Source organism: Enhydra lutris, unplaced genomic scaffold, assembly GCF_002288905.1.
Source record: "Enhydra lutris kenyoni isolate GAN:26980312 unplaced genomic scaffold, ASM228890v2 scaffoldscaffold40, whole genome shotgun sequence".
Classification (NCBI taxonomy): Eukaryota; Metazoa; Chordata; class Mammalia; order Carnivora; family Mustelidae; genus Enhydra; species Enhydra lutris.
This window is the reverse complement of record NW_019154124.1, coordinates 18,517,889-18,532,838: the sequence shown is the minus strand read 5'-3', so window position 1 is coordinate 18,532,838 and position 14,950 is coordinate 18,517,889. Positions and strand designations below refer to the sequence as shown.

Below are 14,950 nucleotides of genomic sequence, written 5' to 3'. Positions count from 1 at the left end.
ACACTAGGATGACAGATGGGAGGGTTGGACATCAGGTGGGCCTTTAGAAACAAAAGGCACAATTCACCAGTGCTGTGTTTCAAACCATCATTTGACAGACCAAGATGAGGAAGCTTTAACCTGCTGTCACAACACAGTTTCTTTTTACAAACAAAATAAAGTATCCCAAGAGAAAAGAGAAGATCATTAACATGACAATTGTAGAACCAAACATTTATGATCCACATAAAAAACAAAACAATACAGACAGCATTATGGGGTTTTTATTGGCACTTATTTTGAAAAGCACATGACCTGTCCATAACCACAGTGGTAACCATCTAAATTTTAGTTTACCTATCAGTTCTCGGTTAGTTTGTGCTGCAGAGAAAACAAAACAACCTCAAGATGTTTTCTCAAGAACATTTTATTTCTCTCGTTTTTGAGAAAATTTGACATTACTGAACCTTAAGTGAAAATTTCAAGTCCATAAAAGTATCTTATTTTAGTTCACAGATAAAGGATGACAGAAGCCATGAGAAAATCCTGGGTTATTGCCCAGCATAGCATGATAGGTTTTAGACCTCCTGAACTCATCAAGGGTATAATCTGCAAGTAATTACTCCCCTGAAAATTCACTGAAGCTGACCACCTAGGGTGAATTCCTTCCCACTGAGGCTTACTGGGTTCTACTCTGGTACCAGAGCTGGATTGCAGACCACAGCCATGTTCCTTCACAGATCCTCAGAGGTTTACACAGGGGAAGTGTCCTTCCTGAAGGAACAGAGCTTTCCGCTTGATAGTATTCAGATCTTCACAGCAACACAACATTAACTTCTTTAGTCAGTATGCCAGTCCTCAACACACTCGGAAATTTAAGAAGACCAAGTGTTTGTTAATATGCCATCCACTGGAGTACAATGCCTGATTTCTTAGGAAGCCATTGACTCACTAAAAGCAGGCCCCTTCCAGCTCAGACCCATGGGAGGTTTGAACCAAGGGTTACTCTGCCCACAGGGACTGATTGAGCGGCTGGAAGGTCCGATGGCCGACTGTCCTCTTGTTTAACAGCATCATGTGGGATTTCCTGTCCCCAGGGGTGTGGCAGAGCAGAGTATCCAATGTGTAAGTGGTGACCTGGCCATTTATGTGCAGTTTCCCATAGATCTCATCAAATCTGGCTAGAAGGGCAGGCACATCCTTCACTTTTTCCCTCGCTTTGGCCAGCTGGGAAAAAGAAAAGCAGATCATTATATGTCTGCAAGGTTTCTTCTTTGTTCTTCTTATCCTCCAAGAAGCAGAGATACAAATGCATAAAAATGTACGGTGTATACCTATATGATGAAAACCAGGGTACCAGGGCACACAGAAGTATGAACGGATTCCACAAGCTATACACAAAATTCAGAATTAGTACCTGAAAATCATTCCTAATATCTCATAAAAAGGGTGTTCAAATGGTACATAATATACAATGAAACATAACAGGATAAAGAGTCAAATAGCAGTGGAAACAAAGTTTGCCCAATTTAACAATCAGAGAGGGAGGTGGGGCCAAATTATGTGAAGGTTTATAGCACATGGTATAACTTTTCTGGAATTCATTCTAGAAGCCACCAGAAGGTCCAAATTGGGACATGATCTGACTTAGGTTTAAACGGCTGTGTAGTGACATGGAGGGTGAAGGCTAATTGGGAGGCCAGTATCATATCCAGATGAGAGAGGATGACAGTCTAGACTGGAAAATGTATACATAAGACGGAGAAATAGATATATAACAAGTATATTTGGGAGGTTCAACTGAAAGGATTTATTGTTGAAGATGTCAGGAAAAGGGAACAATCAAAGATATCTTCCCAATTTGGCTTTAACAACTTGGTGATGGGTGAGGTCATTAATGAAGACAGGGAAGATGGGAGGACCAGATTTGGAGGGGGAACAAATCAAGAGTTCTGTTTTGGACATGGGTGAGATGCCTGTGAAAGGTCTAAATAGGTAAGTCAAGGGACTGTTAGATATATACCAATATAATGCAAGGAGGAGACCAAAAGTATAAAAAGTATAAATATTTAGACCAAAAGTATAAATATCAGAGTCACAAGTGTATAAATGCTATTTAATTCTATAAAAATAGGTGAGGTCTAAATTATAATGCAGAGCTACTTTGTAAACAAAATCAACATTTACTTAGTTCAATCCTTATTAATGATACAACCCATGGTACCTGGGTGGCTCAGTTGGTTAAGCATCCTACTCTTGATTTTGGCTCAGGTCATCATCTCTGGGAAGTGAGATGGAGCCCTGCATCAGGCTCCCTACTCAGGGTGAGTCAGCTCTCTCTCTCTCTCTCTCTCCCTCTCTGCTTTTGTCCCTCCCCCAACTTGTGCACATGCACACACATTCTCTCCCTCTAAAAAATAAATAAATCTAAAAAACAAAAAAACCAAAAAACTTCCCTTTAAAAAGAAATGATAAAACCTAACATTTCTTTGTTTCTTTCCTTCTTTTTTTTTTTTTTTTTTTTTTAAGATTTATTTATTTGACAGAGAGAGCGAGACAGCAAGAAGGGAAACATAAGCAGGAGGAGTGGGAGAGGGAGAAGCAGGCTTCCCAGTGAGCAGGGAGCCCAATGTGAGGCTCAATCTCAGGACCCTGGGATCATGACCTGAGCCAAAGGCAGACGCTTAACGAGTAAGTCACCCAGGCGCCCCCAAGTAAACATTTTCTGATGAAATTTACTTGTATTCCAGGTCCCTAAGAAATCCTCTGGTCATCTTCTAAATATATCATAACCTTATTTGCTGCTGGCATACCTTTCTTTCAAACAAGGGCTCCCCATTGAACCTTTAGGTAAGAAGTTCTATAGCACTTTATTATGTTCTTAAAAAGAATAGCTTCTTTACTCCCTACCTCATATCGTAGGTAAAATGACTTGAGGTGAAGCATATGGTTTCCCAAAGCAGCCAAGCAAATATACCAAGCTGGAGATAACTTTGCTCTAAATGCATAGACCACATCAGTTTTCTCTCACAAATATCAAATGGTGTCATTAGAACCATTCTATGGTTTAAGCAGAAAAGAGCTTGTACTCCATTGTTAATTTAGTTTCAAAAAAGAAATCAATGAAGCAACAGTTGATGTTTGGAGTGGTTTTAGTCATAGTAATTAAGAATATCAATAACTTTCCAAATTCCTCTGGTGGTATACCAGCACCTGATCTCCACACACGAGACATCTCTAACAACTGCTGGTATCAACACCCCATAGCGCATCTGTACGACACAAGTGTTACAGGGGACCCTCTGCACCTACTGTCTGGCAGGCATACTCTGAGCTGGCTCAAAGGCTGCTGGAGTCAGAGCAGTCCCTTATTTCTCGATAGCAGTTCCCTGCACGGCCCCACAACAGCCAGCAAACACACGCAATGACAGGCAGAGCTTTTGAAGTAGATCAGTCTTATAGACTTTGGGGGAAAAAATACCAGATAAAAACCCATATTTTTCAATATGGAGTTTGGATGCTTAAGTCATGTAATTGGGACAACATATGGCTGGACCAGGTCTAAGTAGAGTGACTCACATCAGTGCTATTGAGAAAAACTGAGGTTGTGTCAGTAATGGATGTACACAATTGTGCACTTTAAAACCTGTTTATTTTTTTATTTTTTTAAAGATTTTATTTATTTATTTGACTGAGAGATCACAAGTAGGCAGAGAGGCAGGCAGAGAGAGAGGGGGAAGCAGGCTCCCCACTGAGCAGAGCCCGATGTGGGGCTCGATCCCAGGACCCTGGGATCATGACCTGAGCTGAAGGCAGAGGCTTTCACCCACTGAGCCACCCAGGTGCCCCTAAAACCTGTTTATATTTCCAGTTCCCCTATCTTTTTAAAACATACTCCAAAAGGGCTTGGGTGGACCACCACCTACAGAAAGCTAAGATTTATAATAGAAAGGAGCTTTAAATTAACTGAACCCTGTCAGTTTCCTGACAAGCAACCTTTGCCAGCAGGAAGAAGTGTTTGGGTGGAAGTGTGGAAACGGAAAGAGGCTGGGAGGGCAACAGTGTGGCAGAGGGGGAGAAAGGAGCCAGCTGCGCTCTACCACCAACCCTGCTATCTCAGACTCGAGCCGGGACCTGTACTATCAAAAGCCAAGGGAGGGAGGAAGAAGCTAGCAACAGGCCCCTTCATAAGTCAAAATGACAACACCAATATCATTACTAACAAACTGATTGCTGCCAGTAATTTATGATTTCTTTACAGTTTTTTCCCTTTAGCTATAGATGTACAAATTACTAAATTTCAAATGACTTACAGTAACTCTTCTTTGTGTCCCCCCTTTTTAAAAAAGATTTATCAGAGAGGAGAGTGAACGAACGCACAAGCAGGGGGAGCAGCAGGCAGAGGAAGAGGGAGAAGTGGACTCCTTGCTCAGGAGCCCCAATGTGGGGCTTGATCCCAGGACTCTGGGATCATGACCTGAGCTGAAGGCAGACGCTTAACCCACTGAGTCACCCAGGCATCCCGTCCTCTTTGTGTGCTTAAGCCATCAGTGTGAGACATGGGTTCATTCACTTCCCTTTGCTTTCAATTTTTAGAAATTGCTTACCATTTTTATTTAATTTTATTTTACAGTTTTGCAGAAACATTTATACAGTTCCATTAGCTTGCCTATTTAGTACCTAAAACCACAGTTCTAATTATACAAACTTTAATATGGTTTTATATCTGGCAGGTCTAGTACCTCTTCCTGCTCTTCTTTCACAGGGTTTTCCCAGCTATTCTTGTTAGTTTGTTCTTTCTAGTAAACCTTAACTAGAGAAAAAAACCTAATGGCACTTTTATTAGGAGGTTACATAATCACTTGGGAAGAACTGATTTGATGGGGTTGAGTCTTCCTATCTCAACACACAGCATGTCTTGTCATTTGTTTAAATAGGGAAGACTTTTTTGTTAATGACTTTTTTATTTGAGAGAGAGCGAGTGAGAGAGCACAAACAGTGGGAGGGGCAGAGGCCAAGGGAGAAGCAGGCTCCCTGAGGAGTGAGGAGCCCAACGATCTGAGCCAAAGGCAGACATTTAACCGACTGAGCAGCCCAGGCCCCCAAGACCTTTTTTTTTAGGATGAGAAATACTGTAGCTGATTGTTTGCTGATAAGAAAGATCCACAGGGAAGGGGATATTAATGATGCTCAAAAGAGAGTAAGACATCTTTTGAACTGATGCCCTGCAGTGGTTCAGAGGGATGGGCTCCAGGGCTCAATGGGGAGGCCTGCTCTAGAGAGGTGTGGATGGTCACCATGGGCTCAGCAGGATGGGAAGAGGTTGTCTCTGCAGCAGCATTCTCTGTGGATTGCTTCCATTTCCTCCATGAAACAGGAAGCAGGGGTAGGGGAGTGGGGAGAAGGCACCAGAGGCTTGAGGAGAAAGGAAAGCAAAAAGGGGAGCAGGATCCAAGAAAACAGTGTGTGGGGGGGGGAGTGGGGAGCAGGATGGTGAGAAAAAAGTAAAAGGACAAAGTTTTCCTAGAATTTCAGAGGGTATTTTCTGTTGCAAGAAAAAGATTGTTGCACCCAAACTCAGAAGTCTTATAACAGGAAGAGAGGTGTTGCCATATTTGACACTCTTTAAGGTGGCAGCCTGGAGAATGAAGACAGTAAGTGCACATTTTAATGAGAGCCCTTTCACCTTTAAATGATTTCTGTAGCAATCACATACTCACCACTTCTTCTGAGAACTCTTGTCTTCTCACAAATTTTGATAAACTTCCTTCTGTTGCATCCTTTAGTATCTCTATGAGGGTTTTCAACATATTTGCCTGGATATGAATCAAAATCTGAATACAAAAAACAAAACCAAGACTGAGCCAGGGCTCAACAATGAGGTAAGTACTCTGCTACACCAGCCTACATTTATAGGCATCTACCTGCTTTCATGCTATTTCCTAATTCATTCTCTTGCGTAAGTTGAAAAATACCTCAAATATATGTCTACCAGCCAAAACTTATTTTCCAATAGTTAATCAAAACATCTCAACTTCAAAGCTTGCTTAAAGGTAGAAATGCAGAAAATAGGGATTGTGGAGTCTGGTACATTTGGGCTTGAATCCTGGCATGAATAGTCATATATTTAATCTCTTACAACTTCTGTATTTGTAAAATGAGGAAAATAGGTTTATATCTCACATTTGAGTTACTGTGAACGTCAAATAAAATGCCAGCACACAGGAGGTACTCAAACATTATTAACAGTTTCTTCCTCCCTAGTCCTTCTAGATTCAGAGGAGAAGACAATCACACAATATTTTAAGACTGACTCTGGGGCAAAAGAAACCTTTACCTTTGTTTATTTATTTACATTAGGAAGTTGTAGGCAAATCAGTTGCTGGAGGTATAAAGTGGAAGCTGGTTCAAGGCTTAATGAGGTACTCCTATTTACACTGCAGCCATTAAGAAACTTTCAAAACTGGGTACTGTACTTGGCTTTTAAAATGATACCACTAACTACCTTCCATCAGATAGACACAATTAAGAAAAGAAAAATTTCCCAGGCGCCTGGGTGGCCCAGATGGTTAAGTGTCTGCCTTCAGCTCAGGTCATGATCCTGGAGTCTCAGGATAGAGTCCCACATCAGGCTCCCTGCTCAAGAGGGGGTCTGTTTCTCCCTCTGACCCTCACCCACCTCGTGCTTTCTCTAATGTTCTCTCTCTCTCTAAAATAAGTGAATAAAATCTTAAAAAAAAACAAAACATATTTCCCCTTTTCTTTACCAACGTTCTCTAGTACAATTTGAAAAATACAGAAAGGGTTAAAGAAAACAAGAATAAGCCAGAATTCCCCAACTAATGTTATCTGCTGTTTAATATATTTGGACATGAAATTATAATTTCATGTTTAATATATTTGGACATGAAATTATAATTTTCCTCTGATCTGATGCTGCTTCTTGTCAATTGTTATACAATTATTATTTTCTCATTAGCAAATTATAGAATACCTCATTTTTAATAATGAATGCATAGCAATCCATCATATACATACAATGATTCATTAAGCAATACCATTCTTCAATATATTGATAAATGTGCATATATTAAAAAAAAATCTTGTTAACTTCTAAGACTTGATTTTCCCAGAAGTGAAATTACAAAGTCAAAGGATGTAACCATTTTAAAGGCTCTTGATCCTTTGGAAAAGTAGTGTTTTGGAAGAGCTATTCCTTTTTTTTATAGCAAACCAGCTAAGTTCTTTCTATAGTCCATTTTATAACAATTTAAGTTTGATTATCTTTGGTCCCAAGGAACAGAATGAAAAGATTCCAAGTAGACTAAATCCAAAGAACCCAATGTAAGCCCAGTGTTCTAAAGCAAAGGCAAAATCATGAGCACACCTTTCATAAGGAGGCAACACTCCACAGATTTCTCACATTCAAGCAGAAGCTTTTGTTCCAGACTATTTTTTCCAATACTGCCTTTGTTCCAGGCTATTTTTTCAAGGATATGCATACAACCAACACCTTGGAAAGACATACACGGTGCCACATGCAGACAAAAGGGCAGGCATGCTTACTGCCCATTTTGAGAGATCTGAGTTCTCCAAATTCAAGACTCCTCTCTTAAACTATAACCTCCTGTACGTATAAAAGGAATACAGACCTCATGTCACCCTATGGGAATTGGACTTAAGAAACTAATGCAAAATGCAAATGTTGTAGCTACTACCACTGCTCTAATTAATAAACTGCACTTCACCTCTCCATGACTTGTGAACTCTACTGTATCACAAACTATGGAAGATTAACTCATTAGCTTAAAAGTAGGGTAAAATCTCTTACTAATAGTACTTCAAAGTCTTGTTAATAAAAACCAGATGACTGGGTTGGCAACTATCCTATTGAGGGCAAGGAGAAGTTGACCTTGTTACATCTTATGTCTCTAGTGCCTGGCACCAAGTAGACCCTCAACAATAATGAATGAGAAGAGCTGAGGTCCCCCAGCAATTTACACAGACAAGTCTCCTAGAGCTCCATGCTAGAAACTATTAATGATGTGCTCCTGGAAGATTTCAACATCTCTTCTTAAGTTTTCCCAATTTCTCTCCCTCCCTCCAGCAACTATCTCTGCTTCTGAAGGGATTTCAAGAGTCAAGTTCAATTCCTCGAAATATACTGATGAAGGGCAATAGAGATGAGGCAGTTACTGATAAAAAACCAAGCAACAATGCAAAGCTAGAGAGCTTGTCTCAAATGAAACCTTTGGTTATGGTTAAGGTAAACTAGATCAAGGTACAGCACACTGCTTTAATCTTACAAATTCCAAACAAAAGGCTGGGAAAATTAGCAAGGAATAGGGGGGAATTTAGTTAGGAAAAACTATTCAAACAACTATGGAAGGACACTTCCTGCCCCTCTGATTTTCTGAAACCCTAAGAAATGTTCATAAATCATTGGATGTCTTTGACCAAAAAAAGGAAGAGAGGCCCTGACCATGCAGTAATTTGCATTTCATCTTTTCCTTTTCAAGTTTGCTATATTTGAAGTAGAATACCATAGTGGAGTAGGGATTGCTAGTTTTCTAAATAATATCCATCCCCCCTCCTTTTTTTGATTAACAGAACTCCCTAACTTCAGCTGATGCTGCCATGTACCAAACTCAAAGACTGTATTTCTCAGGTTTCTTTGCTACTAGGTATGGTCACAGGATTATGTTCTTGCCAATAACATGTAAGTACAAGTGTCTGGGTGAGACATCCATTGTCTCCACGGATGACATGGAGACATGAATGGAAAAGACATCCATCCATTCATGGAGACATCCATTCTTCCTACTTCTTGCTGGAATAGGTGTCATGGATGGAAATCATATGCTCAGGACGATGCTGTGAAAATACAGAAAGAGGCTGGGTTCCTGATGTTACCCTAAAATGTCACACCAAACCCAAAATGACCATCTCTGGTTTTCTACATGGAAGAAAAACAAAGCTGTTCATTTGTATAGACTCTTATTTTTCTCAAGTCTACACTGCTCTCAACTAAAATGCAATTCTTAACTTCCAGGCGAGAAGCTGCCACAAAGGGATTTATGAGAAATGAGTTCTGTCTCCTTGCCTACCCCATGCAGCCTAGGAGACTTCCTAGCATGTGCTCTCACTTTAGGGTGACCTTAGTGACTGGAGAAAGGGGCATTAAAACATTTATCTGTGTTGACAAATAATGATAAAAGCAGCAAAACTAACCAACTGCCTATTCCTCTGCAAGGTAATTCAATTCCAAAACGGGTGTCCATTTGGAGACATGCCTTATTTCTAGAGACATGATTAGAATTCAAATAGCACTAGTGGAAAGCTACCCCATGTTGTCTTGGCTACTTTCAAACATATTTAGAAGTGAAAATTAATCCTTTGATATTGATCAACACTGCTAAAGAGGGGACTATAGTTATTTTGAGATTGATGGGTTTACATTCAGACAGCAGAGCCAAAATGCATGTGCCTCAATGAGATCATCTGCTAAATCAATTCAGTGTGTAGCAAGTATTAGCTGGGAAAATGGAAAATCAGGCCCTCTGGGTCATATTGGCAGCAGAAGCAATTTTGATGAAAAGAAAATTAAGTTGAGGGGGGAAAAATGAGGTGAGTTCAAATTCCAAATGGCAGCAGGAAAAAATTTTAGTATAAGACATTAATTTTTAAAGTAGATCAGAAAAAAAACTTCATTTATTTCTGTTACTACTGACAGACTTTCTACTCAGCCTATTTGTCAGGTTTCTGTTTCTTAATAATTAACAAAGTGCCCTTAAGGATTCCAAGTAGATGACTCAGCCTTAGAGAAGCGAGGGCCCATTAAATCAGTTTTTTAAAACCTGCTCTAATAACAGAGATCTGAATCTGAAAGATTATTAAGCCTTAGAATGGCAGCCACCTCTTTTTCAATATCCCTAAGGAAGCCAAAACAGATTTACACTGAAATATGACCAACTTAGACTGGACATTTGGAAAAAGTTCCTGAGTGAGCATTTTTAAACAATAAAATGGTCTTTAATTAAGTTTCTGAACAACATATACTTCTGTGACCCAATTCATGGAGGGGATGATTCATATTCAAGATCAGTTCAAGGTTCCTTACATAGCGCTTGCCCAAAACATGCTCATTCCACCAAGTTTAACTGGCTACATTTCCTTTCTAGCTCTCAGAGAACAGGAGCTACTCCTGCTGCTTGGGCTCATTAGCATATTCCCACCATGCTCTGGATTTCTCCTCCTATACGAACAGATAGCTTCACTCTCAGCAGCCTATGTTTTATTTCCAACAAAGCACTCTCTCATATGAAAAAAAATTATTACTAGATTCTCATAACCACTGTGACATAGCCAAGGATTGCAAGAGTTGAAGCATCTAAACTGAGGGACAAGGAGTGCGTGTCGTACCGGCAAGTTGGCTTTTTGACATCCACTCCTATATCCTTTTCATCATTCAGGAGGTGCAGCTAATCCCAGTCCTGGATTAGAAAAAGACACACCCTTGTCTCTGTAGGTCTCGAGTGATGGGGAAACCCTTGACTTTGTAGTCAAACATTTTTGTGTTAAAACTCTGACTCTGCTACATAATTAGCTTCAAGAACTTAGGTGATTAATTACTCTTTGAATCTCCATTTTCCACATGTATGATATGGCCAAATATTGTTTTTACAGTATCATATAAAACAAACCAATGAATACTAAGTAGCTAAATTAAAATAAAACTGCTGATCTGTAGCTCTTCAATTTCTCACCACCAACCCTTTTTGATCCCTCCAAGCTCACTTCAACTCTAAGAAAAGCTACCAGTGACCCATACAACACTCCTCTCACCACACTCCCGTGTACGTCTTTCCCGCAGGATGCTATGAACCACCTAAAATGCTAACAATTCTACTTCTGTCCCAATCACGAAATGAGTTCATTTGCAGGCCTCTCTCTTTCTCTGAAGCAATGATACACTTGGATACCCAGAGCTGTCCAAATCCAGTAGGAAGCAGAGAAGAAGGTACAACACATATGGCACCTGCTGTGAGGCCAGGCTTTCTAACGTGTTTGGCTTACTGATATAGTTGGCTTGAATGACGTGAACTTCTGGACTTTGGACCTTTACCACTTTGACTTCCCAAATCTGCTCATGCCTGTGAGCTTTTCAGGCTGACCCATCTGTTCTGACCTGCAGTTTCTCCAGAGACATGCAGTCTTGGGATAGGGGCTGTCTGCAGCAGGCTCTGACAGGGAGGGCTGTCAGCTCTCTTAGATTTCTATACACTGGTGCTATTTCTTCCCTGTCTTTTTCTGATGATTCCTCTGCCTCACCACTGATGTCTTACTAACTCATTTTGGGGTCTTCTTACCTTTTTTTGTGGCACTTGTCAGTTCCTATCAGACCCACTGCTAGTTTTATATAGATGAGCTCTTAACTGACAGCTCTGACATTCATCCCCCCCTTGAGGCTCATGTACTTTAAAAACTGCAAGATCTCTTTTTGGATACTTTTCTAGTATTTAGTCTCTTCCCTTTCAAAACCATCCTTTTTTCAGGGTCTCCACTATCACTGTGTCCACCTTTCTGGTTGCCCAGGCTCATCCTTCGCACACATGAAAGGAGTTTGAAAAGTCAACTTGAGATCAAATATAAAGTAGTCTTATCTCAGACATCTTGGCAACCTTATTGTCCAAAGTTTACTATAAAGGCTCAACTAGTCTTTCTCTTGAAAGTCATCTAGGCACTGTTCTGGGGGTGACATCTGAGGATAATCACTGTAGAAGAAATGAAAACCATGGAACCTTGGAGTTATGCTGAATTCCTATTCACTAGGTTATAGGATTTGTTACATATAAATATTCTTTTTTATGTAACACACTTCATTTCAAACAAATAAAACTGGTATCACCAAGCATTCACTGAACACTGATTATATGCCAGGTACTATGTTAACTACTTTAAATGCATTATTCTTTCAATTTTCTTAAGGAAAAGACAGTAATGTATTCATTACTACTGCTATTTCAGATAAAAGGAAAATGGGGATCATAGAGTTTAAGTAAGTTGCTTAAGGATGAGCTCAAGGCTAGTAAGAAGTGGTTATGATTAAAAGTTCACAAACTTTTAAATGGAACCCTCAGCAAAACTCATCTCCCAACACAGAATGCCCTTTCACCCTCATCCCTCTAATCCCATGGCCCTGTCCTCCCTCAGACTGCTCAGCAATTCCTCCCTGAGATATGCTCAGTCTGTTCCCACTGGTAAGCCCTTCACTCCCCATGCTGCAACACTGCACTGGCTGTGAGCCCTTATCCTAGTTTATACTAGGACAGTTTATACTAGAACACATTTCTGTTCTTTTGACAATGTTTTCCTCACCTTGACCACTTAACATTTTGAGACTAAGTTCTTGAAAGTTAGGGGCTTTTTTTCAATGCCCCATAACAGAAGTATACTCAGCATAAACAGGGCCTCAGTAGGGGGTGGCTGAGTGAGGTCAGTGGTCATTGATGTCTCTAATGACCAAAGAGGCTCCCAGTCTTTTTCATTGCTCCAGGAAGGTGTGGATAACTCACTGCTTACTGGGGCAGATGGGCTGTGGCAGGCTGGCAACATTGAATGAAAATAGCTACCATATACCAAGTGTTTACCATGCCAAGCACTATTTTAATGCACCATAGGTATACTAAATCCCTATGTTTGGTAAAATGAATCAGATGCAATTAGCACAAAGATTTTTCTCAAGTCTTAGTCAAGAGAAAATAGAGTCCTTCCTCTCTGTATCTACAGCCTTCTGTAGTCATGTGTTAAACCTGCAGCATTTAGCTACATCTTATATCTGAGCATATCTACATTTTCCACTGATTCATAAATGCCTGTATTAACTCCTATTACAGGGCCGATACTGTGACACAGAACTCAATAAATCACTCAACTGAATCAAGATCTTAGGAGATCAAAATTCAACATACATATATAAAAAAATCACGATATCATTTTACCACCTTCCAAGCTTTACTTTAAACAATAAAGAAGTCACTTACATTTAAATTAGTGCACAGTATGTTTTCTTGCTTCATGATTTGGGAAAAAATGGATATCGCTTTCGTCACCTGGTTCTAGAAGAAAGAAAAACAAGTTATACTCCAAGTCATATGAACATTCCACTGCTATCATAAAGATTGTTTATTTTTTTTAAGACTTTATTTATTTATTTGACAAAGAGAGCATGCACAAGCGGGGTAGCGGCAGGCAGAGGGAGAAGTAGGCCCCCCCCATTGAGCAGGGAGCCCAATGCAGGACTTGATCCTAGGATCCCAGGATCATGACCTGAGCTAAAGGCAGACATTTAACCGACCGAGCCACCCAGGTGTCCCACATAAAGACTGTTTAAAGATAGCAGGATATTCCACAGGGCGCCTGGGTGGCTCAGTCTATTAAGCGTCTGCCTTCGGTTCAGGTTATGATTCCAACGTCCTTGGATCGAGCCCCAAATTGGGCTCCCTGCTTAGAAGGGAGTCTGCTTTTCCCTTTCCCTCTGCCCCTCTCCTGCTTGTGCATGTGGTCTCTATCAAATAAATAAAATTTTTAAAAATTAAAAAAAAAATGATAGTAGGATATTCCTGTTCATGGTGCCCCAGGGGTTTTCAAGTCCACAAAGAAAAGGTTTTTCTGGTAATCGAAAATGAACTTTCTTATATCAAATGTTTCTTACAGTTGCATCTTACTGAATTTTTTTTTAAAGATTTTATTTATTTATTTGACACAGAGAGAGAGATCACAAGTAGGCAGAGAGGCAGGCAGAGAGAGAGGGAGGAAGCAGGCTTCCCTGCTGAGCAGAGAGCCCCATGTGGGGCTTGATCCCAGGACCCTGAGATCATTACCTGAGCTGAAGGCAGAGGCTTTAACCCACTGAGTCACCCAGGTACCCTGCTGAACTTTAAAAATGCCTCCAAAACATAATTTTTATTGAAGTAGAGTTGACACACAATGTTGTAATAGTTTCAAGTGTACAACATAGTGATTCAACAACTCTATACATCATGCTATGTTCACAAGGGTAGCTGCCACCTGTCACCATACAGCGCTAGCACAATGCCATCAACTATATTCCCAAGGCTCTGCCTTTCATCCCGTGACCTATGCATTCCAAAGCTGAAGATTACTGAATGTTTTAATAATCTGCCTGCATTCCAGTTTTTAAGATGGAGGCATAAAGTTGGCATTTCTCCATATCTCAATGGAAGATTTAAAAAAAGAGAGAGAGAAGGAAAACAAGATGGAGAAGCAGAAATGCAAACTCCAGCTATGAAAATGCAAACTCCAACTATGACATCACGAGAAGAGAGCAGAAAGTTCAAACCACAGAAGAAATGGACGCACTGCCAACAACACAGGAGACAGAGCACAGGGGTAAGTTCTGGACAAAGTGGTACACTTTTGTCTTAGCAAGAGCCCACCAAGTGGTTCTCAAAGGTGAGGGGCATTCCCTGAAGGACGAAACCTGAATCTCATTTATAGTGATGGTAATGGAATTTAGGACTAGTAATGAGAAGTCCTTTGGACGCTTCTTGTGGCAAAGGTGAGGCTAACCAAAAATTTAAACAAATGAGCTGTATTTGCAGGAAACAATCTGTTGCCACGGTAGTGTCAGAGAATGAGATTTTTTCATTGAAAACTGCCTCCGTGCCTATTCCCATTAGCCAGGGAGAAATAAAGCCTATGCATTACATAAAAATTCCTACTAGTCTAGAGCATGGCAACATGGCTCTGGTCTCTTTCTGACATGAATCTTCTGTAAGTGGTTGGTCCAAGAAACTTGTTTCTAATGACGAGTACTCAAAAATGCACCAGCACAGGATCTATATAAAGACACTAGGAGGAACAAAAGAGTGAGAAAAGGGATATAAAAATGAGAAAGAAACAAAATCAGAAAATAACTGGCAGATGAAGAAACCCCAATAGAGCAATG

At 40.3% G+C, this 14,950-nt stretch overlaps 1 protein-coding gene across 3 annotated transcripts in view; it reads right to left on the bottom strand.

Moving 5' to 3' along the window:
• The window catches only part of LOC111155285 (pentatricopeptide repeat domain 2), a 43,438-nt gene that overhangs the window by 8,970 nt on the left and 19,518 nt on the right, over positions 1-14,950 (bottom strand). The window contains exons 5-7 of one of the 3 annotated variants that reach the window (XM_022515420.1): positions 13,023-13,097; positions 5,700-5,813; positions 366-1,206 (exon numbers count right to left, since the gene is read on the bottom strand). In XM_022515420.1, coding sequence (XP_022371128.1) covers positions 982-1,206; positions 5,700-5,813; positions 13,023-13,097 — 414 coding nt within the window. In that variant the 3' untranslated portion in view covers positions 366-981. Of the gene's footprint in view, positions 1-365; positions 1,207-5,699; positions 5,814-13,022; positions 13,098-14,950 lie in introns of those variants that run through there. The other 2 variants (XM_022515418.1, XM_022515419.1) reach the window with 2 other exon arrangements.